The sequence below is a fragment of the Myxine glutinosa genome, chromosome 2 (genome assembly GCF_964187855.1).
Source record: "Myxine glutinosa chromosome 2, kmMyxGlut1.1, whole genome shotgun sequence".
Taxonomy (NCBI): domain Eukaryota; kingdom Metazoa; phylum Chordata; class Myxini; order Myxiniformes; family Myxinidae; genus Myxine; species Myxine glutinosa.
This window is the reverse complement of record NC_136262.1, coordinates 90988819-91013771: the sequence shown is the minus strand read 5'-3', so window position 1 is coordinate 91013771 and position 24953 is coordinate 90988819. Positions and strand designations below refer to the sequence as shown.

Below are 24953 nucleotides of genomic sequence, written 5' to 3'. Positions count from 1 at the left end.
CCTTTCCAGATTCCATTCCAACCAGGGCACGCTGTAATTCATCAAGGCTTAAAGGCACATCCAGCTCCAGGCGTTGAGTCTCAGTTAGGGTTGGGAGATGGGAGGTAAAACATTTTATTTTATCCTCATATATATCTTTTTTAGCAAATAGTTCAGAATAATACTTTCTAATAGTGATCTTTACCCCATCAGAACTTGTAATTTCATTCCCACTGGGGTCCTTAACTGATAAAATAAGCTGGGGAGGCTTCGTTTCAGCTTCTAAGTGAAAGAAGGCTTTGCTAGGACTATCCGATACTTTAATGCTTTTTACTCTCAGTCTAACTAGCAGTCCTGCAGCCTTCTCCTGTAATAGTTCCCGGAGTTGGGTCCTTTTTTCAAGGAGCAATTTATAATTTGTCTCATTTTCCTGCTCTGCCATTTTGTTTTGTAGTTTTAGAATTTCGGGTTCCAACCGTGCCAATGTGATTTGATTTTCATGAGTGATATGGGAATTAAACTGTTGACAAAACAGTCGTATATGAGTTTCCATATTATCCCACCAAAGGTTAGTGGAAGCAAAGAGGGGCTTTTTTCCAACTATTGCTATCCATAGGATGCGAAAGGCTTACTTAAACAGGGTATCATCCAAAAGGCTTGTATTGAATTTCCAATAGGCGCTCCTCCGTTTGAATTGTGGGAAAGATAGGCCCATCGTGACCATGTGGTGGTCAGAGAAGATGGAAGGGGTAATAGCTGAGGAGGTTACAATATTCCTTAATCGTGGGGTGATGTACCAGCGGTCAAGCCTCGCTAAGGATACTTGGCCATTGGGGCATCGACACCATGTAAACTGCCGGTCATTTGGGTGCATCAATCGCCATACATCCAAAAAAGCCCCACCTGAAAGAAACTGGGAGAGGTCACCATGGGACTCGGGATGTGGTTCCGGTGAATTTCTGTCTATTTTGGGCTCTAGCGTACAATTGAAATCTCCCCCCATGCATATGCACTGATTTGGGTCAAACAAGTTTAAATGGTTTATCACTTCAGTAAAGAAGGCTTTACGGTCAGTACTCTCACTTGGTGCATATACATTAAAAATAATAAGCTTCAGGCTATTGATCACCAATTCTAGGGAGGCAAAACGTCCCCGAATCACCTCCTGAAAGAGGCAAGATTCAGGTACAAGTCCTGGTTTTAGCAAAAACCCCACTCCAGCAGATACAGATGACATATTACTGAAGAAACATTGACCTTTGAACATGCTGCTCCAGTCATGTTCAACCTTCTCAATAATATGAGTTTCTTGCAGTAATATTACATCGACTTGTTTCCTTTTGAATAAACTATTCACTTGGATCTGGCGGACGTGACTGGCCCCACCGCCATTTATATTGAGTGTTGCAAGATTAAGCGTCTTCATCACTCATTAGTATATTTTGTCTGACACTGTGAGTACTCACTCTTTGCCTTTGTTAAGATTTTCTTTAGTCGATGAAACTGCGATTTTGTTAGGTTTAGTTCCTCAGATTTTTTTATGACTAGTTTTGCAGCCTGAATAAAGGGAGCCAAATCAGGGAAATGATCCCCAATGATGACATTTCGCTGTCTATACGTTTCATTGAGGAATGAGAGAACAATATGGGGAGGGGTTGGGGGTTGATCTGGCATTAATTGTGATAGTGCTGTTACCTCCACCTCCTCTTCCGATTCTGATAAATCAGAAAGTGGTCCAATGGGGTCTGGGTCAATACTGTTTTCTTCTCCTGCTATGCAACCTAGCCTTCCCTTGTCTGGGGGGTCCACGCAGTGCTGTGTTTGGGAAACATCAGCACATTGTTTACTGATTTCCTCAATTGGCGTGAAATCATTATTCCCACATTCCTGTGGATTTATGTTTCCGCCCTTTTCTGCTATATTGGCAGATTTATTATGGATGTCAGCCTGTTCGGCGACATTCGCTTGGATCAATGATGCACCATTCACGGTATCGTGGCCTGAATTATTTACATCATTAACGTCGTCTGTGTGAGTAATGGAAGTGCGTTGTTTTAGCGGCTGAACCCTGATGCTCTTTTCTGGGTTTTCCTCTTTATTTATTTGGTCCGCGCTTTGCAGAGAGATTCCAAGTGCATCCTGAAGAGTTTTTTCACTAATAGCCTGCAAATCGAGCACAACCTTTTTACCTGCTCCAGATGAGTCACTATCATGCGGAGCCCTTCGTTTACTCGTCCCCACTTTACTATCAGTGTCCATTTCAACATTTTGCTGAAGAGGAATAAATACGTTCACGCTTGGAACACTGGATTCACCCTCATTAGGAATTTTAGGCGGTGGCAATGCGATAACCTCCCCCCCCCCACTGGGAATCTCAATTAGTGGAGCAACGTTAACCTCCCTCCCACTGGGAGTATCCATTAGTGGAGCAGCGTTTACCTCCCTCCCACTGGGCGTTTTCATTAGCAGAGCAGCCTCCTCCTTACAAACTATGGCAGTGTGACCTGTCTTGCCACACCTGACACACGAGGCTTTGGGACAAGAACGTTTTAAATGTCCATACGCTCCACACTGAAAGCATGTTAAGGTGGTGGACGATGCGTATAGCTGGAAATTTGCCTCTTCAAAATTAATTTTGAAAGTGATGTTGAGGCCTGTGTCGTCCCCACGGTCTGGAAGGACCATATACACCTGTCTGCGGAAGCTCATTACGTGCTTAACACGTTCATTCCGACACCCAAGAGGGATTGTTGAAATCCTCGATACCATTTTACCGTACCGTGATAGCACGGTCATTAACTTGTCATTTGGGATAAATGGAGGTACGTTAGAAATAACCACTCTCGTCGCGGGAGTTAATAGCGGCGATGCCATCATAAAGTGACCGCTTTCCGTGGTTATTCCCGCACTTACCACGTCATGGACGAGTTCCTCGTCCGAAACGAACACCACCACTTTCTGGTTCATACGCGAAGCTGCACGTATATTTTCATCCCCAACAATGCTGCCCACAGCGAGGATGATGTCCTCGACAGGGACTCCATCCGGAGGCACGCACACGAACGCGTGCTTCCTGGTTAAGCCTTCAAAGTCATCGCGACGAGAGCGTGCATTCGCCATTCCGGCGAAAATACCCCCCCCCCCTCCCCCCGCTTGTCCGAGCCGGACAAGAGGGTATCAAACCTAAATAAACGAACTAAAGTAAAAAATAAACGTGCATTATAAGCACAGAAATGGCTTACAACGCGCCGTCAACGCCAGTAGGCCGCACCCAAAAATGGGCCCGCTCTCAATCCTCTCTCTCTCGAAGGCAAAGGTGTAGAACAGATGGAAACAAATGCCAAAGCACACAGGATGGAAAAGGAGAGGGAGGGGGGCAGGGGAGGGCAGGAGAGGGGGGAAACCTCACGACGGACTCACCAAAACACAGAGCAGTTGCTCACAGCCGCCATGACGCTACACCCAACGCACCGACGGCCGATAGGTGGCGCCAGAGAAAGAGAGAGAGAGAGAGAGAACGCTTCACGAATTTTGCGTGTCATCCTTGAGAGAGAGAGAGAAAGAGAGAAAGAGAGAGAGAGAGAGACTTTTTGACTTTTCTTCCCCTTTATTACAAGGAAAACAAGTTTTACATGGTGAAGGATGTTTGTACAGGCATCAAAAGAAATAACCAGGAAGGAAAGGGGTAACAAAGAAGCAATATTTTAGATTTATAAATTGATTGTTAGAACACCACCAACCATACCACATAAGGATTGTTTCACACACCACCGATTTTTAAATAAAGCAGGATCTTGAGTTTCAAACTCAAAAAGAACACGCGATGTAACCAATGCTTTAAAAACAGTTAAAACGTCATCAGCTAAAACGTCAGTGTTCTGCAGTTTTCGTTTCCTCGATAAATAAATGGCAAGTTTTGCCTCAGAACACAGAAAGTTTGCTAAAAGACATTCATTTTTACATTGATACAAAACATTAAAACCAAATATGAAAACACAATGTGTAAAAGTCAAACCGAGCCCCCGGATCACACGTGACAGGATTTTAAAAAACGAGGCCAACCTTGAACATTCAATGAAAATGTGAAAAATGGTCTCTGGGGTGTCGCAAAAGGGGCACAATTCCGAGTTTTCAGGACATATACGGTGGGACAGGATGTTGCAAGGCAGGATATGGTGCGCTAACCGCCATTGTAGGTCACCCGAGCGCTTGACAGTAGGTTCTTTGTACATCACCTGCCACTTTATTGTTGTGAAACGGTTAGCTTGAAGCAGCGCTCGCCAATGAGCTTGTGGCTCTGCAGGTTTGCCAGGAAAAAGAGTGAGAACACATAGATTGTACACTGAGGATTTCTCCATCTGGTTAAAGAGCCTAAAACTTTGAAATAAAATTAAAAGATTTGGGAAAGGACATTGGGATCGATGGAGGGCATCTTCTATGTCTGGGTCCCATTTTAACCCGGTTTGCTTAAAGGTCCGTAAAATCACAGAGAAAATTCTGCCAATGACTCTGATGGACCTCACACTGGTGGCCACGGCAATGTCAGCAGCTGGCTTCCATCTATGTACAAAGGGGTTCCTGAGGTGTTTTACTCTGGTAACGCCGACATCAATAAACTTTTGCATAAAAGATCTGTCACTACAGACCCCATCAAAAAAAGAATTTAAAAATATTGGTTCATTTAAAAACATCTGAAGGGAGTAAGCACTGGTGTCGCGGCGAAAAGAAACAGCCTGCCACGCTTCCAGCATGCTTCGGTAGAACAACGGGACCGATGTCATATCCACGTGCTTTGCGTCGAGAAGAAAAAGCTCGTCACCATAGCCAAGTTTCCCAGCTTGCTTAAGCAAACAATGGGCAAAGGCTTTCCATGGGACGTCGGAGTATAGAAGCCTTCGTACTGAAAGGAGGCGAAAAGCCATCACTTTGCTCGTCACATCTATTAGCCCCTGTCCACCTTCTGCAGTCGGCAGGCTTAGTATTCCTGGCCGGAGCCAGTGCTTTCCCCCCCAGAAAAAATCTACAAAAGAGCTTTGAAGTTTTTTAAGGGTAAAACCTGGGGCCTGCAGTGCTTTGAAAACATGCCAGAGCATTGATGCCGCGAGATTATTAATGACCAGAGTACGACCCCGGAAGGAAAGCTGCCTCAATAGTCCCCTCCATTTTATCAACCGCTGCTCAGTTCTGGTAATCAGCGACTCCCAGTTTTTTGAAATAAAATCTTGAGTTCCAAGAAAGACACCGAGGTAGTGTATTCCTTCATTGGTCCATACAAGCTGCCCTGGTAGGGTTGGAGGGGGAGTTTCATTCTGTGGACCTAAGTAAAAAGCTTTGCTCTTTTCCCAATTAACTTTAGTCGAGCTTGCCAGGCTGAATTCCTCGACAGACTCAACCAGAGCGCGAACATCATCATCGGAGTACACAATTGCGCAGAGGTCATCCGCATAAGCAATGGTCTTTACGGGATTTTCTAACGGCAGAGGATAAAACCCTTGTAGCCGTGTGCGTAAACGATGTAGTAAAGGTTCAATTGATAGGGAGTATAGAAGGCCAGACAGGGGGCACCCTTGACGAATACCCCTGGTAACAGGGAAAGGCTGACTTAAGATGTTGTTTACTTTGAGCAAGCTAAAAATATTATTATACAATATTTTGATATAACAAATAAAATTTTCCTTAAAACCAAACCCCCGTAAAACAGCAAAGAGATAAGAGTGATCAATCGTGTCGAAAGCTTTTTCTTGGTCTAAAAACACCAGACCAACATTTCTATGTTCAGCAATACAAATGTCAATCATGTCACGTACAATAAAAATGCTATCGTGTATTGTCCTTTTAGGAATGCAATAGGATTGATCGGGGTGTACAATCTCCCCAATCAAAGGTTTGAGGCGGTTGGCAAGAGCTTTTGAAAAAATCTTGTAGTCCGTGCAGAGGAGCGAAATGAGACGCCAATTTTTAAGTTGCTGGAGGTCTCCTTTCTTAGGTATGAGAGCAAGTATAGCCCTGCGACAGCTGATTGGTAACAAGCCTGATCGTAGGCTATCAACTAAGAGGTCAAGCAACTCAGGTCCCAACAAATCCCAGAAGGTTTTGTAGAACTCTGCAGGGATTCCATCAAGTTCAGAAGCTTTACCTGTGGGCAAAGTTTGCAAAGCAGTAAAAAGTTCGTCAAGAGTCACTTCCTTGTCAAGTTGTTGACATGCAGGTTCGGACAAGGTGGGCAAAGAAGTGGTTAAGGAACGAATCATGTCTTCTTTAGTGTTTCTGGCACAATACAAGTCAGAGAAGTATTGTTTTGTCAAGCTACTAATATCTTTTGGATCGTGTGTTGTTCGGCCTCCTGGTGCCTGCAGCGAAGTTATTTGCTGGTTTCTCTTTTTTCGTGCTTCCAAAGCAAAGAAAAACTTGGAAGGAGTATCAATAAAGCTGTAGTTCTCCATTCGTAGCCTTATTAGAGCCCCTCTGGCTTGTTTTGCACAGAGTTGAGCAAGGAGTGCTTTCTTCGTTGCTATTAGAGAACTAGTCCTTTCGGCACTGGGAGCTGGAAGGCTTGACTGGAGAGACAATATTTCTTTGGCAATTAGAGATTGCAGCGCAGATTCATTCCTTGTACAAAAGGAGCTATATTGCTGGCAAAAGGTCCTAATATGGGCTTTCGCATTGTCCCACCATTGTGTGAGGCAGGAGTAGGAAGGCTTCCGTAGTAGTAGAGCTTCCCAAAAGGCTCGGAAGGCGACAGGAAAAGCGTCATCTTGCAGAAAACTCACATTGAAGGTCCAATGGGCAGTGCCACGATTTCGAGCCGGGGAGAGTATATGAAGAGCAACCATGTGATGGTCCGAAAAACCACTTGGGGTGGCGTCAACATGGTCTATGACATTTAGAGAGTCGTTATTGATGTAAAATCTGTCTAGCCTTGCAAGAGATAACCGGCCATTTGCACATCGGCACCACGTGTATTGCCGTTCAGATGGGTTCTGGAGTCTCCATACATCCATAAGGGAGAATTTGGACAATGCTCTCTTTAAGGGTGTTGTACTTGATGGGTGGGGCTCTTCTCCATTACGATCAAGGGTGGGATACAGTGTGCAATTAAAGTCCCCACACAGACAAACAAGACCATCAAAATCAAAGTGTGTGAGGGACATTTCTAACTGTGTGAAAAAAACTAATCTTTCTGTGCTCGTGCTGGGTGAATATACATTTATTAAAGTGTGTTTGTAACCATTATAAAAGAAATTAACTGAAACTAAATGCCCTTTAATAATCTCCTTAAAAGTGATATTTTCAGGACAGAAAGAAGGATTTAAATAAATAGCCACTCCAGCACTAGGACAGGTCAAGCTACTAAAGAACCACTGTCCTTTCATGATGCGAGTCCATTCGCTCATGCACGAAGAGCTACATCTTGTCTCTTGCAAAAGAGCAACATCGAAATGTTTTTGCTCGACAAGCAACTTTACCTGAGCTTTACGCAGGGGTGAACGTCCCCCGTTTATATTTAAAGTTACAACAGAGAAGGTCATGGTGTAGGTAGGGAAGATTTGTCATGTACAGGGAAGTTGGGGTGTGCTTGTAGCTCTTTCCGAGCTTTCAATACACACTTTCTAAGGCGAAAAACTTGTGACTCAGTCACACCAAGTTGTTCAGCCTTAAGGAGGAGACGTCTTGAGGAGTTTAAAAAACCAGACAGGTTCGGGAAGAAGGTTATAATTTTGACCTTTTTCTTTCGAAAGGTGTCCTGAAGAAACTTTAGAATTTCCGTGGGTGATAAATCATCATCACCCTCCAGTTCCTTGGCTATTGCTGGGTCATTCCAGACCTCGCTACTAGCACTAGAGGCAAGCGACGGGGCCCCATCTGAGTCGTAATCCGAAAGGTCTTCATTTTTTTCCCCACACACCGAAACCGATGCTCTCATAACGGGAATATCGTCTTCTACTAAAGGTGCAGCTGTTTCCACAGCGGGAGTTTTAAAAACCGTAACAGGGATTAACGTTTTTATATCAGAGGCTTTGCACTCTCCTTCTTTGGCTGCTACTTCTTCTGCCTCCATTACCTCAGACACTTCATCGTCAGCAGGGCGCGGGACGAGAGCAGGTTTGTGGTTCTTGACTTTAGTTTCAGTAACCGGGGTGGTTACCACAACATCTTGGGGCATTGCGCTTGGTCCTTGTTCATGAGAGGAATGAACGGAAACGTCTTCTTCCATTTCAGCAAACACACTGAACCTATTCTGCAGCAGAAGACCAGCTGCAGGAGCTTCTGTTTCTAAAAAAGAAACATTACGTTCATTCGACGGCGCTATCTTTTTCGAAACGCTCGCCTGTATGTCCTCATTACCGCTTCCTCTTTTATAACTCCTCCTGGAGGACACGGTAGTAAAACCCGCGTCATCAGCCGGTGAATTATCGATTTCCACGCTCGAATGTGAAGGCTGATCTGCCGTCCCAGACGCGTCATTATCATTGCGAAGATCGACGTTTGGTTCTGTCCGTCTAGATGTGCCACTAGGATCGGCATTTGTTCCTGACTGTCTAGATGTGCCACCGGATATACACTTCGGACAAGCACCTTTTAAATGTCCGAAGGCACCACACGTGAAACACGTCATTGTCTCTGTTGCGATGTACATTCGATAATTTCGATTTTCAACGACCAACGTAGCTGAGGCATTGAGCGATTGAGCATTGTTTTTTAACACCATGTAACAGTGCCGCCGAAAGGACATGATATGGCGGACTGTAGAATCCGAACGCAAACGGAAGGGAATCATGGAGATTTTTGACACCACGGTGCCAAACTGTGTTAAAACGGACAAAATCTGTTCGTTTTTAACAAAAGGCGGTAAATTAGATAAAGTGATTTTCACCGCCGGTGAGTCCAACATACTAACGTTAACGAAAATATCTGGCGGTAAGGACAAACCAGTTTCAACCGCCTGAGCGACATAGCGCTCCTCGGAAAGAAAAACAACAACTCGTTGGTTCATCTTTGAAGCTGCTATCACATTTTCAAAACCAACGAGTTCACCCAAGCCCATCACGACGTCATCGACCCGAACCCCGTCGGGTGGACTAACTATTACCCCATTTTTACGAGTAAGTGACTCGTAAATGCTGTTCTGCAAACGACTGTTTGCCATAGCGATAAATGAACCAAAACTAAGGGAATATTTGAAAAAGCAAAACAAAATAGAACCTATCGCAAGCAAAGCCTGCAGGCGAAGGTAAAAAGAAAAGAAATAGAATAAGGGAGCCGATAAACGACGATAATAAAGAACACTGCAAGCAGAGCACAGGCCCGAAGAACACAAGGTTCTTTAGGACTCACACCAAACTCACCATGCGCGCTCTCTTTCTCTCTCTTGTCTCAACAAAGAAGGAAAACACGGGGAAAACTTCACAAACACATACAAGGACACAGAGGGAGTGAAAAGGGGGATGGGAAAGGCAACAACACAACACAGTACTCACAGCTCCTCACACACAGCAGCCATGATTGCCACACCCACGCACGACTCACCAACGACCAGCAGGGGGCGAGAGAGAGAGAGAGAGAGATATTTCATATTTCACGCTTTATTTTACTGAAGTGTTGATTACAAAAAAACGCATTTTTCAACGACTGAAAAGCTTTCCAGTGTTGTCTGATTTCATACAAACTACAGTGCAAGTGTACATACTGTATATAACAAACTACCATGACCTATTTAACCACTGAAACCTTCAAGCAAAGTAACATCGCTATTATTCCCACTTAAGACATTCCTTGTCCACCCACACTGCATCTTGGAAGCTCTGAAGTTGAATTGAATTTAAAAAACCTTCACTTTACAAAAGCTTTAGAGGCACAAGCATTGACGAAGCAGACGAATGGTACGGACAGGGGCCGCCCAAGGCGAGAGAGAGAGAGAGAGAGAGAGAGAGAGAGAGAGAGAGAGAAAGAGAGAGGGAGAGAGAGAGAGAGAGAGAGAGAGAAAGATAGAGATATTGAGAGATATTGATTGATTATTTTTTTTGCCTTTTATGGGTATGGATAAAATTATTTAAAAGGGTAGGGGTACAGCAATGAACAAACACAGACAACACTTTCACCTTTTGACAACATGATCTCACAGACAATTACAGCAGGTGTTTGATCACTGATCTATACCTCAGCTACCTACAATTCCTGTCGATATCCATGAACCTCTCTAATCCCAATAAAGGACTTTCAAAATTACGTAGGAATGCTTATGAGCCCTTTTGCACACAAGGTGTGTTTTCAGTGACCCGGTTCTGCCCGCTGGGTACTTTGAACTTGTCAATGGCCTTTAAAATGCATGTTGTTGTTGTATGTATGTACGTGTGGCATCAACAGGCAATTTGAAGTTGGATCCAATTAGACATCAATGGGCATTAAAGGCCGGAGTAACTGCATGCTGAACAGGATAGAAACAGAGTAATTATTACAAAAGAAATTAGATAGCACTTTAATGTGTAATTGAAATAAATAATTAAATAACCAAAAGTGAATACATCAAATTATATAATGAATGGATGATAAATTATCCCTCTGCATACTCACACTTATGAAATACGTTATGCAACCCTTGAATATATTAAAAATTACAACCGGCACATTTGAATCAACATCTCATTAGCTTCCAGGATTCACCTCTGACTGTTTCATGTTCCCTCCGTATGTATACCTGTCTTTTCATCCCACAGTCAACTCACCATGCAATGCAATCTCATGAACATTAGTACATCCTGGTGGACTATGTTAGACCTGGACCTGCTGAATAACTCGCTATGTTGTCACGATCATGCCAGCAACTGGAAATTGCATATGATGTGACATTCATAACATAAAGAAACATTTAATTCACTTTGGCATTCGACCATAGCACTCAAAAAGCTTGGCATGCATAACATACGGAAACAGTCAAAGTTATTTCTTCATGTAACTCGTAAATTCATCCTTGATGGTTTTGAATGAGGGTCTGTCAGAAGGACTGGAATGGTGGGATGGTGGTTGGAGAGGAAAGAGGTAGAGAGGAAGGGGAGGAGAGGGGTAGGGAGAGAGAGAGAGGGGGAGGGGAGAGAGAGAGAGAGGGAGAGAGGGAGAGAGGGAGAGAGGGAGAGAGGGAGAGAGGGAGAGGGGGAGAGAGGGAGAGAGGGAGAGAGGGAGAGAGGGAGAGAGAGAGAGAGAGAGAGAGAGAGAGAGAGAAAAAAAGCAATTAATATACTGTGCATCGATCATTTTCATTGCACAACATGTACGTCTTTGTCCATGTATGTACATTGTTGGGACAAAAGAAACATGAAATAATTAAAACAAGGGAATCAATGAACAAATCGAGGAGGAATGAAGGTAAATGATTCATTGACAAGGGAAGAAATATAAAAGAAAAACATTATTAGCTCGAACGGCACGAGGTAGAGCACTTGCGTCCACCAGACTCGAACAGTTTACGTTTTTTATTATAGGCCGGATCTGGATCCGGACCTGAACCAAAATCTAATTGGCTTGTACATGTCACACCCCCACCTGTCCACCACGTTTCGTCCGAATCCGTCCATAACGTTTTGAAATACAGTATCATGCTATATATCGTTTTTGACCCAATCATTCAATGGTGAAGAAATGCTTCAAAAAAATATTATCCGGATCTGGATCCGGATTTTCACCAAAATCGAATCAATTCATCTTGGTCACATATCCAACATGCCCGCCAAATTTCGGCCAAATTCGTTCATAACGTTTTGAGATATCCTGCAGAAAGGCAGGAGAGACGGAGACATAAAGTATTTAGTGCAAAGCACAATACTTGTGATAAATCCCTAAAATAGCTTGTTAACCTTTGGCTTATGTTGACCTTTTGGCCTATGTTCACCACAAAAATAATTGGTGGTTGAATTCAGTGACGTGATATGCAAATCCTCTTCAAATTTCAAGTCAATTGGATGAAAATTGAGGATTTTAGAAATTTGACAAAGTCATTGACCTTTGGCCCACATTGACCCTTTGACCTCATGACCTCAAACAAATAGGCTTCTTCCTTATGACCAACTCTACAATTTGGTGAGGTTTCGTAAAGATCGGTTTTAAATTGTGACCTGGAGGCAATTGACGTACAAACAGACAAACGGACAGACAGACAGAATAACGCACAAGACAAACCAATATACTTTTTTAAATCTTCAATTTTCACAAGTAACAGACAGACAGACATTGGTGAAAACGTAACCTCCATCCACCTTCAGTGGTGTAAGTAATAAGGGGAAAGAGTCAACGGTGAAACAGCAGAAATAAGGTAATTAAACAATGCAAGAGAAAACAATATGATGAGAGAATGAAATGAGGAACAAATAATAAAAGAGGAATAAGAATACTACCATGTCAGCCAGCATCTGGCCATGAGATCGCAGAGGAATGAAGGAGAAGCTGGAGGGGCAAGAAGACGGTGGCCATCTTTTAAGAATTTTAGGACGTCTTTTCCTCGCTTATCCTGGCAATGTAAGGAAACGTTGAGGGTAATTCAGCAGCACAAAGGAGCAGCGTGCACAGACTAGCCAATTTTTATGACGTCAGTACATTTTCAAGCCTTGACAACAAAGTTCTCAGCTTGAATATAAAATTGACCAAATAGAAGGTTCAAATTAATACTTTGGATATTACACCTCTTAAGGCCAACCCACTTCTTGTAACATTTCCCTGACATATTTAAGCCCACATATTGGAAGTATTTGTTCTGGTATTCAAGATACTGTCCAGGTTATTTCACCATAGATTCATGGCATGATCGCACTGAAAGAAATACGGATGAATACTGTCGCGCGTTTGCCCCTCGGTTAAGACTGGGAATCGCGGATGGCCAAAACGAGCTTTAATGGAGGCGTTTCCCAATTGATGGTGGACCAATACACGAGCCGGGGTGAACTATGCCAACTTACCTTCATGGCCGCATGCGTCTTCAACCTGAAATCAGTAAATCAAACCAAAAACGGAATTTAGAATGTACAAAAGGAATATTTATTACAGACCCGAGAACAAGGAAATGTGACATCAGAAACTAAATTCTAAATTGGGACGTCCCCACACCAGACTTCAGATACACAACACAGGAATGAATTAATAAAAAAGATGTATCATCGTGTTGTGGAATGTGGTGCGTCTTGTCTGTCTCTGTCGTCCAGGCCCCAAGCTCGCCTCCGGACATGGCTCCGGTTGGCGCGAACCGCTCAGGCGTTGGCATGAACACCCTTCGGCACGCCCACACGATTGCTCATCAGCACTCCAACCACAAGCCTCGCTCGTCGTTCGTATGCAAACGCAGGGGACGAGAATCGTCGGCGCTGGTCTCTCCACCAAAGTTCAAAAGCAAGAACAGGTCAAAAGTCCAAAGGCAACAACAGGTCCAGCACGAAGGGACAGTCAAGGGAAGGCAAGAGGCAAAGGGAGGAGCTCAAAATGCCGGCGAGCGAGCGGTTTTACTCACGGTCTTCTGACGTCACTGGCGCTTTTCCTCCACTCAGCGCGTCGCTTGTTGCGTCCTCCTTCGCGCCCTCCACACCGCCTGGCCGAATGTTCACGCCTTCCGCACTGATTGGCCGAGGTGTCATCGGTCGGTGGCCAATCAGTGTGTCGTTCCTTCACCTTCCTGAATCTTCTCACCGCGTTGGTGTCCTCTCATTGGCCGAGCACTTGGCACCCTGCTCCTTGTTCACCCTTCCCCCCTGTCAATCAAGAGCCCTCCTGACCGTGGCTATTGCCTGCCTTGCATGATGTTTGTCGCCACAGTGGCGTACTGCGCGGCCGCTGCTTGTTGGTTTTTCCGGTCAATTCTTATGGTCAGTCATTGTAAAGGGGGATTTCATCAATGTGTGCACTAAGGGCCTATCTAAGTGTCCATAAGAGTGCGTTGCCATACGGGACAAAGGGTAGATCACTGGTTTCACATACAATGGAGTCTTATCCTTATCCCCTAGAACTATTTATCACCAGATCATCCTCGTATGATCACAGGTACACTCTTACCCCGAGAAACCGCCTAAACACAGAACTTATTACAGGTGAGATTCTCTAGCACGACAGAAGAAGCATGATACCTATACAGATCTACCTAAATCTATATATGCCTACCCCCAAATTCATAACAATACATGTCTTTATGTGTTGGACATGAAATAGTTGTACGAAGCCAAATCTGAAGATTAGGGAAAATAAAGAGTATAAACTCCATTTATGTTGTTGTTGTATAGCCCCAGACAGTTCTCTTGAACAAGCCCACGGCATGGAGACAGCCGATCAATCTCGCAGGAGCGACCCAGAGATCCCCCCCCCCCAGTTCCAGAATGGTGTACCCCGCCTTCCCAAAGTCAGGGCCATGACAGAGTTAGCGAGCGAGAGAGAGAGAGAGAGAGAGGATGAGGGGGGGGGGGAGGGGTGGAGAGGGAGAGACAAGAGGGAAAGAGCCACTCCATGAGGACCGATCAACAATCTGACCGTGACCACGCTGTCCTGACGAATCCGGGCAGTGGGGAAGAATGGGGAAGATTTGGCCCCCAACCTATGTTTGGGGGTACAACCACCACAAATAGGTGTCCCCAATAGTTATACTCCATTTGTGTTGGTTTTACAGGTGCAACAAGAGTCAAAATTGTTCAACATTAAAAAAAAATTGTTATTTTTGTCTAAGACCGTTCTTCAGTCTTTCCAATAAAAGGGAATCATATGCTTCAGTTGGCTGGCAGGATAACCTAGAGGTGCGTGCACATGCCACAGAACTGTCCAGCCTGGGTTTGAATATCGTCCGAACTATAAACTGTCATCCTGGTGTTTCACAGGCAGAGTGATTCATTGAAGTGGATGCCGTCCCTCAGATGAACATTAAAGTGGGTATCCCAGTGTCAGAGAATGTAAACAGATCGAATGTCCACACCTCAAGAACAATTTCTAAGATTTAATTCACTGGAGAAGATTCACTCGAATATATAATAAGGATTACAACACCGTTTAACAGTACTATGCTGGCGTACCCAAACAGGACTCAACACAACGTATCCAGCAAATCTTCTCTCGATTCAGCTGACTTCACTCCCTTTATAGTGAATGAGGACAAAGGACGAAGCAGGGTCTGGCTGTCTTTGAAGTGGAAGTGTGAAGGGAGTGGGAAGATTGGGGGGATGAAGAGTTCCTCATAACACAAAGTCAGACATTCTTTTGTTCTTCTTCTTCTTTTTTTTGTATACAAGATCGAGGCTCGTGTAAGAGCTAACATTAATAAATATTTGAAAAAACGAACACATAAAACATATAATGAAGGGAGTGGGAGACAAGATAGGGAGTGGGAGACAAGATGGGGAGAGAGAGGGAAGCACACAAGTACAACAGTAGAGAACAGGGACATCGGGAGATCTATAGGAGGGAGAGGGCTTGGGGGGAGGAGGTATGGGAAGGTGGGGTGGGAGAGGTATAAAACACATGGATACTGCGAGGACTTGCAGGAAAGAAGTCGGTATTTCAAAAAAGTGGATCTGGGGTAAATTAACGGGGGTAGAAAAGATCAAGGTTTTGGATGGGGGAAGATAAGAGATGGTGGTGAACAGCTGTTTTAAAGACCTGGAGGGAGGAGTGGGATTGGAGAGAGTGACGGAGTTTGTTCCAGAGGAGGGAGAAAAGAGGAATGAAAGAGTGAAGGTGAGCAGAGAGTCTTGATTTTGGCAGTTTCACCAGAAGAGGGTTGCTGGCAGATCTTGTGCGACCTGAAGGAATATTTGGGGGACAGAGCACAGACAGAGCTGGGGAAGCTAAGCCGGAGAGGAGTCGGTAGAGGACAGAAAGACCACCAACGTGCTTGCAGTGAGTGAGTGAAAGGGCCTCAGAGTCAGCTTCATTGCGGGAGATTCCAACGATTCTGAAAGCTTTGGTTTCAACAACGTGAAGCCGAGCTTGGTGTGAGGCAGGAGCAACAGCCTGGAGGGGAGAACAGTATTCCATTGAGCTGTGGATGAAAGCCTTGTATGTGGTGAGGAGCTCAGGTGTGCCAAGGAAAGACTAAGCACAACGGAGGATGCCCAGTCGGCGACTAGCTTTGGAGGCCAGTTTGGAAATGTGGTTTTCCCAGGAAAGATCATGGCAGATAGTGAGACCCAAAAGCTTGAGTGACAGAACCTCTTGGAGAGGATTGTTGAGAAAGTAGATGGGAGGGTTGTCCAGATGGTCTTTTCGGAGAGACAAAGTGAGAGTGTGAGATTTGTCAGGATTGAAAGACATGTTCCACTTGTTTGAGCAGTCTGTGATTTTGTCCAGGTCTGCAGAGAGTGAGGAGGCTGCTTCACGCTGTTGAACTTCACACTTTTACCATTTTGTCAGCAAGAAACACAATGGGAATTGCATCATTGAGGCGCCATGAGTCACTTGTAAGATGAGATAAAGCATTTTTCAAACACTATCCCTTAAGCTGGTATTTATATAGCGCTGAAAATGAGAGATATGTAGATGCCGTTGCCATTACACAGGCAATTTATTCACCAGGCTGGCACCACTGCAGTCTCTGCTGAATTCAATTTAAACATATATGGTCGCTCCACGAAATATTACAATTCACTAAAGTTTTTCTCCAATCATAAGGAATTAGAGTGTTTCTCTCACGAGTCCTGACAATTAATTTGGGATGGGGAACAAATATAGAATTTCGAGATGCAGGTAATAACTTACCTACTGGAAAGAGAAATATTTGGAAGTCCCAAATGGACTTCCACACCACCTACCAGAATTAGTCAGTGGACATCAAAATGGATGGTATCCTTCACGAAGAGTTGGTGAGCTATTGCCCGGTACCCTGACCAAATTCCTGCTCTAACCACCAGGGGGCACTGCATTAGCTAGTTCAAAATGGTGAACCTATGTTTCATCACAAATTACAAACCGAGTAAAAAACACTTTTCTCTATCATTCCATATATCTACTTGCCTCCCTGAGTCAGTACAATTCCACTCTTTCCTCAGGAGTTTCAAGATGGCAAAACACCACCATCTCAAGTCAATTTCCATTCCCACCCCTGATGTTATCTCGCCATGGTAACCCCAACAACAGCCATTCTCTTACTTGCAGGTAATCCTTCTTTCTCTCTCCCATCCCTTCTCCTCTTTTAGTGTACTAGGGCATTGCCCGTACGTGGGTGCCCGTTCCTTGCCAATGCCCGTACTATATATATATCTAAAATTATATCCCCCCCCCCTCTATTTACATGAAATGGTTTGGTCCATTCGCAACGACCACAGAACCCCCCCCTCTATTTACATGCAATGGTTTGGTCCAAAGCGAACGGTTTGGTCCATTCGATGTGATTCGATGATTCGATGTGAATGGTTTGGTCCATTCGCAACGACCACAGAACCCCCCCCCCCCCCTCTATTTACATGAATGGTTTGGTCCATTCGCAAAGCCAAAGCGAACGACCACAGAACCCCCCCCTCTATTTACATGAATGGTTTGGTCCATTCGCAAAGCCAAAGCGAACGACCACAGAACCCCCCCCCCCCTCTATTTACATGAATGGTTTGGTCCATTCGCAACGGCAAAGCGAACGGCGAACGGCTAAATCGCCATAGCTCGGTAAGTACTTGTCCGATTAATTTCAAACCTTGAAAAGGCACATCCTCGGGTCCCCAGCAATATACCTGGCAAGTTTCAAGTATATCGGACCGGTAGTTGTCGAGAAACAGCGGTCACAGACAAACGTACAGACGTACAGACGTACAGACGTACAAACGTACAAACGTACAAACGTACAGAGATTACTGGAATTATAGATAGATAATCAAACAGCTGCTTCGTTGTGTCCAGTTGTTTTCCCATCACCTGCTGTTGGTATGCTACCCTTCTATCGATCATCTATCACCGAGCTCATCCATGAGCTGAGATTTTGCATGTGAAAAAGGCCAACTCCAACTTCTGTCCAGAGATTTGCTGTCAATGACTCTTTGGTGACTCATCAGTATTCTGAGGACACATCTTGTACACAACTTTTTCATGATCATGAGTGAGCTCAGGATGAAACCCGAATCCTATCCAGGTTCCTTCTGATGACTTCAACACACTATGTGGCCATATCCTGATGCTGTGTGGACTGTGCTTCCCGCTGATGGACCTCTGGTAGTTGTACCTGGTGCTGCATTTGAGTCTGGGGAGTAATTGCTGAAATCTATCTATTTGCGTTCTTCCTGCCATCTTCGTTTTCTGCTCCTTTCACACTTATTTATACGTTTGCACATTTCTATTTATTCATTCTAATTCTTGCTTTTTCTTTTTGTTAATTATCTTCGTTTATCTCCCCTTTACTTTTAATTTCTCTCTTTCTTTATCTATCTGTCTTGAGAGAAGTGAATTCTTACAAAAGCTGTTTTCTGTAAGGCTCACTTGGCTGTTTCTGGATGGGTTTGAGGGTAGAGGAGCAGCAGATGAAACCCGAATCCTATAAAGGTTCTTCCTGATGACTCCATCTTTGGTTTTTGCTTATTTGGGCTCCTTCTGGTGACTCCATTGCCTTCTGATGATCTTCCATTTGATTTTATACACAGTGTTAGACAAATGCTACAACACAATGTATCAAGTACTTAATCATTTGCTGTAATCTTTTCCATCCTGGTAACATTCATTTTTATACAAAGTCAGAGGTTGTTGTTTTTTTTGTTCTTTAGCCACGAACAATTCTCTCGAACAAGCCAACGGCATGGAGACCACCGATCGATCTCGCAGAAGTGACCCAGAGATCCCCTACATCCAGGATGGTGTATCTACACCTTCACAAAGTCAGGGCCACGATAGAGATAAAGAGAGAGAGAGAGGGAGAGGGAGAGAGAAAGAGAAAGAGAGAGGGAGAGAGAGAGAGGGGGAGATAGAAAGAGAGAGAAAGAGAGAGAAAGAGAGAGAAAGAGAGAGAAAGAGAGAGAGAAAGAGAGAGAGAAAGAGAGAGAGAAAGAGAGAGAGGGAGAGAGGGAGAGAGAGAGAGAGAGCGAGAGAGAGAGAGCGAGAGAGAGAGAGAGAGATAAAGAATGAGAGCGAGGACGAGAGAGAGAGAGAGAGAGAGAGAGAGAGAGAGCGAGGACGAGAGAGAGCCAGGACGAGAGAGAGCGAGGACGAGAGAGAGCGAGGACGAGAGAGAGCGAGGACGAGAGAGAGCGAGGACGAGAGAGAGTGAGGGAGCGAGGACGAGAGAGAGTGAGGGAGCGAGGGAGCGAGAGAGCGAGAGAGCGAGAGAGCGAGAGAGAGAGGGAGCGAGAGAGCGAGAGAGCGAGAGAGCGAGAGAGCGAGAGAGCGAGAGAGAGAGAGAGAGAGAGAGAGAGAGAGAGAAAAGAATGAGAGCGAGGACGAGAGAGAGAGAGAGAGAGAGAGAGAGAGAGAGAGAGAGAAAAAGAATGAGAGCGAGGACGAGAGAGAGAGATAAGAGGGAAAGGGCCGATCCATGGGGACCGATCGGCACTCTGACCATGAACGCGCTTCCCTGACAAATCCGGGCAGCAGAGAACAATGGGGAAGATTTTGCCCCCGACTTGTGTTGGAAGGGTACAACCACCACGAAGAGGTGTCACTGATAGTTATTAGTAAGAGGTTCATGGACGAAGTGAAAACATTTGGATCACATGATGACATTAAAAGTGGCACCCACTCTTTCACCCTTTATTTCCTGCTTAAACGTATTGGCCCAACTATTGACTATTGCATAAGAATGGTCCTCCCTGATAAACTATTGGTCAGTTGACATTTTCTCGAGGGTCAGTTTCGGCCTACATATTAAAAAAGACCATTTCGGAAATGAACATAAACAAGTTAGGAGTTTGCAAAGTGATAACTATAAAAGAGTTACATTATATTATGCAATTAAAATGTTTGCTTGAGCTATGCTGACTAAATATAGATTAGGTTTACAATGTACAGAACTTGCCAATCATTGTATTCCCAATTTGGGTCATGTTTGGCCTAACCACCAACTTGGGCTGCCAGGATAGCTCAGAGGTAGCTTACGAGAGTCTTTGAGCTGCCTAGTCTGGGTTTGATTCCCAAACCCACTATGAGCCGTCATCCTAGCATTTCACAGGCCGGGAAATGCATCAATTAATATGTTGTGGCGGACACAAAAGCCCACTGGCGTGGTGACATCATTCCACGCACCAAGTGGGCGGTGGCCACGCCCGAGGGGTAGGCGTGGCCTCATGATATACACCGGGCGACCAGCCCGGAGCAGTTCAGTGTTACAGTGTAGTCTTACAATAAAGACGTTTATATGTTACCGCTTGTCCGCTTCCTCCTTGCTCACAAGCAGCGCGCGTAACGCCGCGCTTTACTGGTGACCCTCGACGTTGGATCTGCCGTAGCGATCCTTCCGAACACGACGCCATTGCAATGGCCAACGACAAGGCAATGGCGATTAAACTTCCCGAATTTTGGGAGGCCCAGGCCGAAGTCTGGTTCGTTCAAGCCGAAGCCCAATTTCAGCTTCGGGGCCTCACCAACGACGACCTGCGCTACTGCCATGTCGTCGCCTCCCTCGGGCCCGGCACGGCCGCTCGAGTTGTGTCCGTCCTTCGCCACCCACCGGACGGCCACAAGTACGAGGCACTCAAGCGGCTACTCCTAGCCACGTTCGGCCTCACGGACGACGCACGGGCCGACCGCCTCCTGGACCTCCCCGAGCTCGGTGAGACGTGCCCGTCGGTCCGAGTGGACCATATGCTGTCACTGTTGGGCGACGAAGCCCCCGGTTCGCTATTCCGGGCGCTTTTCCGGCGCCAACTTCCAGCGCAGGTTCGCCTCGCGTTGGCCGGGACCGAGCTAACGGAACCCCGAGCATTGGCAGCCGAGGCGGACAGGTACTTCGCCGCTTCGGACACGCGGGCGAGCGTCGGCGTGGCCGTCACGGCCCTCGACGCTGATGTTCAGCAGCATGTTCCACAGCATCAGCTTCTACAGCACGCTGATGTTCAGCAGCATGCTGATACGCACCTCGTGAACGCCGCCACGCCCCGCCCACCGCCGCGGCGAAAACCGCCACCGCGGGGAAACCTGCCAACTCCACCGGCCTGGCGGAGCCAGCCGCGCTCCTCCAGCTCCACCACCTGGTGCTGGTTCCACGCCAAGTTCGGCCACGAAGCTCGGCGATGTCATCCGCCGTGCTCCTTCAACGGGTCGGGAAACGCCCGGGCCGGCGCTCAATAGTGGCGATGAGCGCCGGCCGTTCGAGCAGCCTGCTGTTCATAACGGACACCTTCTCCGGGCGCCGTTACCTGTGCGACACGGGAGCGCAGGTGAGTGTCATTCCCGCCGGCACGTCAGACAAGCACGCCGCGGGTGGGGGCCCTGCGCTGCTTGCCGCGAACGGGATGCCCATCCGTACGTACGGAAAACGCTGCCTCTCTTTGCGGTTTGGAGGGCAGGTTTTCCGATGGACGTTCGTCACCGCCGACGTGCCCATGGCACTGCTTGGCGCGGACTTCCTGTGCGCTAATGGGCTCCTGGTCGACGTCAAGCGCAGACGGCTTGTCCAGGCCGAGACGTTCAGCTCGCTCGCTTGTGCGTTGCCCAGCTCAACGAGCGGCTTGCCAAGCGGCTTGCCGAACGATTCGGTTCCGGCCACGTTGGTCTGTACGCTTCCGGCAGCGGACGCATTCACCCGCCTCCTCGCCGGCTTCCCGGCCCTCACGCGGCCCACCTTCTCGGCAGGGGCCGTCAAGCACGGGGTGGCCCATCACATCCCCACCGTCAGGCCACCGGTCTACGCCCGGGCACGCCGCCTCGAGCCGACGAAGCTGGCGGTGGCAAAAGCGGCGTTCGCTACCCTGGAGCGACTCGGCATCGTTCGGCGCTCAGAGAGTGCTTGGGCGTCGCCGCTGCACATCGTGCCGAAGCCCGGCGGGGGATGGCGACCGTGCGGGGACTATCGCCGTCTCAATGACGCCATGACTCCCGACCGCTACCCCGTCCCCCACATTCAGGACTTTTCCGCCCGTTTGGCGGGCAGGTCCTTCTTCTCGAAGGTGGACCTCATACGCGGCTACCATCAGGTCCCCGTCAGGCCGGAGGACGTCCCGAAGACAGCGGTCATCACGCCATTCGGACTCTTCGAGTTCCTGCGCATGCCCTTCGGTCTGAAGAATGCGGCTCAGGCGTTCCAGCGACTGATGGACAGCGTCCTGCGCGACTTGGATTTTGTCTACGTCTACCTGGACGATATCCTCGTCGCCAGCGCGTCCCGCGAAGAGCACCTACGCCACCTCCGCACGCTCTTCGAACGCCTGGGCCAGCATGGCCTGATTGTGAACCCCGCAAAGTGCCGGTTCGGCGCCGCCACAATCGATTTTCTGGGGCACTGTGTCACCAGGCACGGAGCCGTCCCCCTGCCGGCCAAGGTGGAGGCGGTGAAGGGGTTTCCGCGCCCCCGCACGATCAGAGGGCTGCAGGAGTTCCTGGGCATGGTGAACTTTTACCATCGGTTCCTGCCCCGTATCGCCCAGCTCCTGCGCCCCCTGCACGAAGCTCTCCGAGGTAAGCCGGGCAAAGGCGACGTTACCTGGACCGAGCAGATGGACACGGCGTTCACGGGCGCGAAGCTCGCCTTGGCTAACGCCACCATGCTCGCGCACCCGGCGCCCGATGCACCGATCGCCCTCACCACCGATGCCTCGGACTACGCGGTGGGCGCGGTGCACGAGCAATGGGTGCGTGGAGCTTGGCAACCGCTGGCGTTCTTTAGCCGGCAGCTTCGCCCGCCCGAACGCCGTTACAGTACCTTCGACCGCGAGTTGCTCGGACTTCACTTGGCGGTCAGGCACTTCTGCCATCTGCTCGAGGGCCGGGCGTTCACTGCCTTCGTCGACCACAAGCCACTGATCTTCGCGATGGGCAAGGTCACCGAGCCGTGGTCGGCCCGGCAGCAGCGTCACCTCTCGGCCGTGTCCGAGTACACGACGGACATCCAGCACGTCGCGGGGAAGGACAACCCGGTGGCGGATTGCCTTTCCCGGGCCGTCGCCCACGCAGTCCACCTCGGCATCGACTATGCCCGGATGGCAGCGGACCAGGCCGCTGACCCCGACGTCCAGGCCTTGCGGACCGCCGTCACGGGCCTCCGCGTCACCGAGGTGCCGTTCGACGGCGCGGGCGCGGCCCTCTTGTGCGACGTCTCCCTCGGGCGTCCTCGCCCCATCGTGCCCGCGGGCTGGCAGCGCCAGGTGTTTGACGCCACCCACGGCCTGTCCCACCCAGGCGCGAGGGCCTCCCAAAGGCTGATCGCCGACAAGTTCGTCTGGCATGGCCTCCGGAAGGCCGTCCGCGGCTGGGCCAGGACGTGCCTCGCGTGCCAGCGCGCCAAGGTGCACCGGCACACCCAGGCCCCGTTGGCCCCGTTCACGGTGCCGGAACGCCGGTTTGACCACGTCCACGTGGACCTGGTGGGACCTCTGCCCCCCTCGCGGGGTTTCACCTACGTCCTCACCATGGTGGACCGCACCACCCGGTGGCCGGAGGCCGTGCCCTTGGTGTCGACAACGGCGGCCGATGTCGCGCAGGCTTTCATCGCCACCTGGGTCGCCCGGTTCGGCGCCCCCTCAGACATCTCATCCGACCGCGGCCCCCAGTTCACCTCGGAGCTCTGGGGGGCGGTTGCGCAGGGGCTCGGGGTCCGGCTGCACCGAACCACGGCCTACCACCCCCAGGCTAACGGCCTGTGTGAGCGATTTCACCGCTCGTTGAAGGCCGCGCTCCGGGCCACCCTCCGCGACGGCGGCTGGGTCGACAGGCTCCCCTGGATCCTGCTGGGCCTCCGGACGGCGCCCAAGGAGGACCTGCGCGCATCCGCGGCGGAGTTGGTCTTCGGGCAACCGCTGCGGGTGCCGGGCGAGTTCCTCCCCGACTCCACAGCACCATGGTCCGCGGCACAGCAGCGCTCCGCTCTGCAGGAGACCGCCCAGAGGTTCGCCCCAGTGCCAACGGCATGCCACGGGCACCCACCGACGCACGTCGCCCCGGAGCTTCGCACGGCGGAGTACGTCTTCGTCCGCCACGATGCCCATCGGACACCACTGCGGCCCCCGTACGACGGGCCTTTCCGCGTGCTGGAGACCGGGGCGAAGCACTTCACCCTGGACATCGGCGGTACTCCTGACCGCGTTTCGGTAGACCGCCTCAAGCCGGCCCACCTCGATGTGGACCATCCACCGCCAGTGGCCCGACCCCCACGTCGGGGCCGCCCTCCTGCGGGCGGACCCCCGGCACCGCCCAGCCCCGCCGCCACGCCGCCCCCCGGTCCTGCACCCATCCCAGGGGCAGCCAGGGGCATCCCACCTGGCATCCCTGCACCCCGGACGCCGCCGATCGCCAGGGGGCGCTTCGGCCGGGTCATTCGTCTGCCCCGCAAACTGGCCCTCCAGGTGCGCGGGAATTCTGGCATGTGTGGCGGACGCCATGTCTGGCATGTGTGGCATGTGTGGCGGCATGTGTGGCGGGGGGCGCGTGTGGCGGACACAAAAGCCCACTGGCGTGGTGACATCATTCCACGCACCAAGTGGGCGGTGGCCACGCCCGAGGGGTAGGCGTGGCCTCATGATATACACCGGGCGACCAGCCCGGAGCAGTTCAGTGTTACAGTGTAGTCTTACAATAAAGACGTTTATATGTTACCGCTTGTCCGCTTCCTCCTTGCTCACAAGCAGCGCGCGTAACGCCGCGCTTTAATGTCATACATCGGACTGGACATTAAGCAGGGATCACATCTGCCAGCATTTGCTGATTCGCACTAAAGACACCCGTGGTATCTTTCATCAGCCATTGCGTGCCGGTACACTGGCCAAATTGCATATTCCTACCCTCACCTTCAGAGGCCATCAGTAGCACAGCTACGCTCCCAGAACATATGCAATTCCAGCAGCCAGGTGCTCTATCAATGTTTCACAACCTAAGAATATGTAACAGAGGCTCCAAAAAGT

General features: G+C 48.7%; 1 protein-coding gene across 2 annotated transcripts in view; it reads right to left on the bottom strand.

Moving 5' to 3' along the window:
- Positions 1-10434: 10434 nt before the first annotated feature.
- LOC137421585 (tyrosine-protein kinase ZAP-70-like) overlaps positions 10435-24953 on the bottom strand; it is a 137043-nt gene continuing 122524 nt past the window's right edge. For both annotated transcript variants that reach the window (XM_078771227.1, XM_068107789.2), the window contains exons 11-12: positions 12366-12478; positions 10435-10981 (exon numbers count right to left, since the gene is read on the bottom strand). In XM_078771227.1, the coding sequence (XP_078627353.1) occupies positions 10918-10981; positions 12366-12478 (177 nt within the window). In that variant the 3' untranslated portion in view covers positions 10435-10917. The remainder of the gene's footprint in view (positions 10982-12365; positions 12479-24953) is intronic.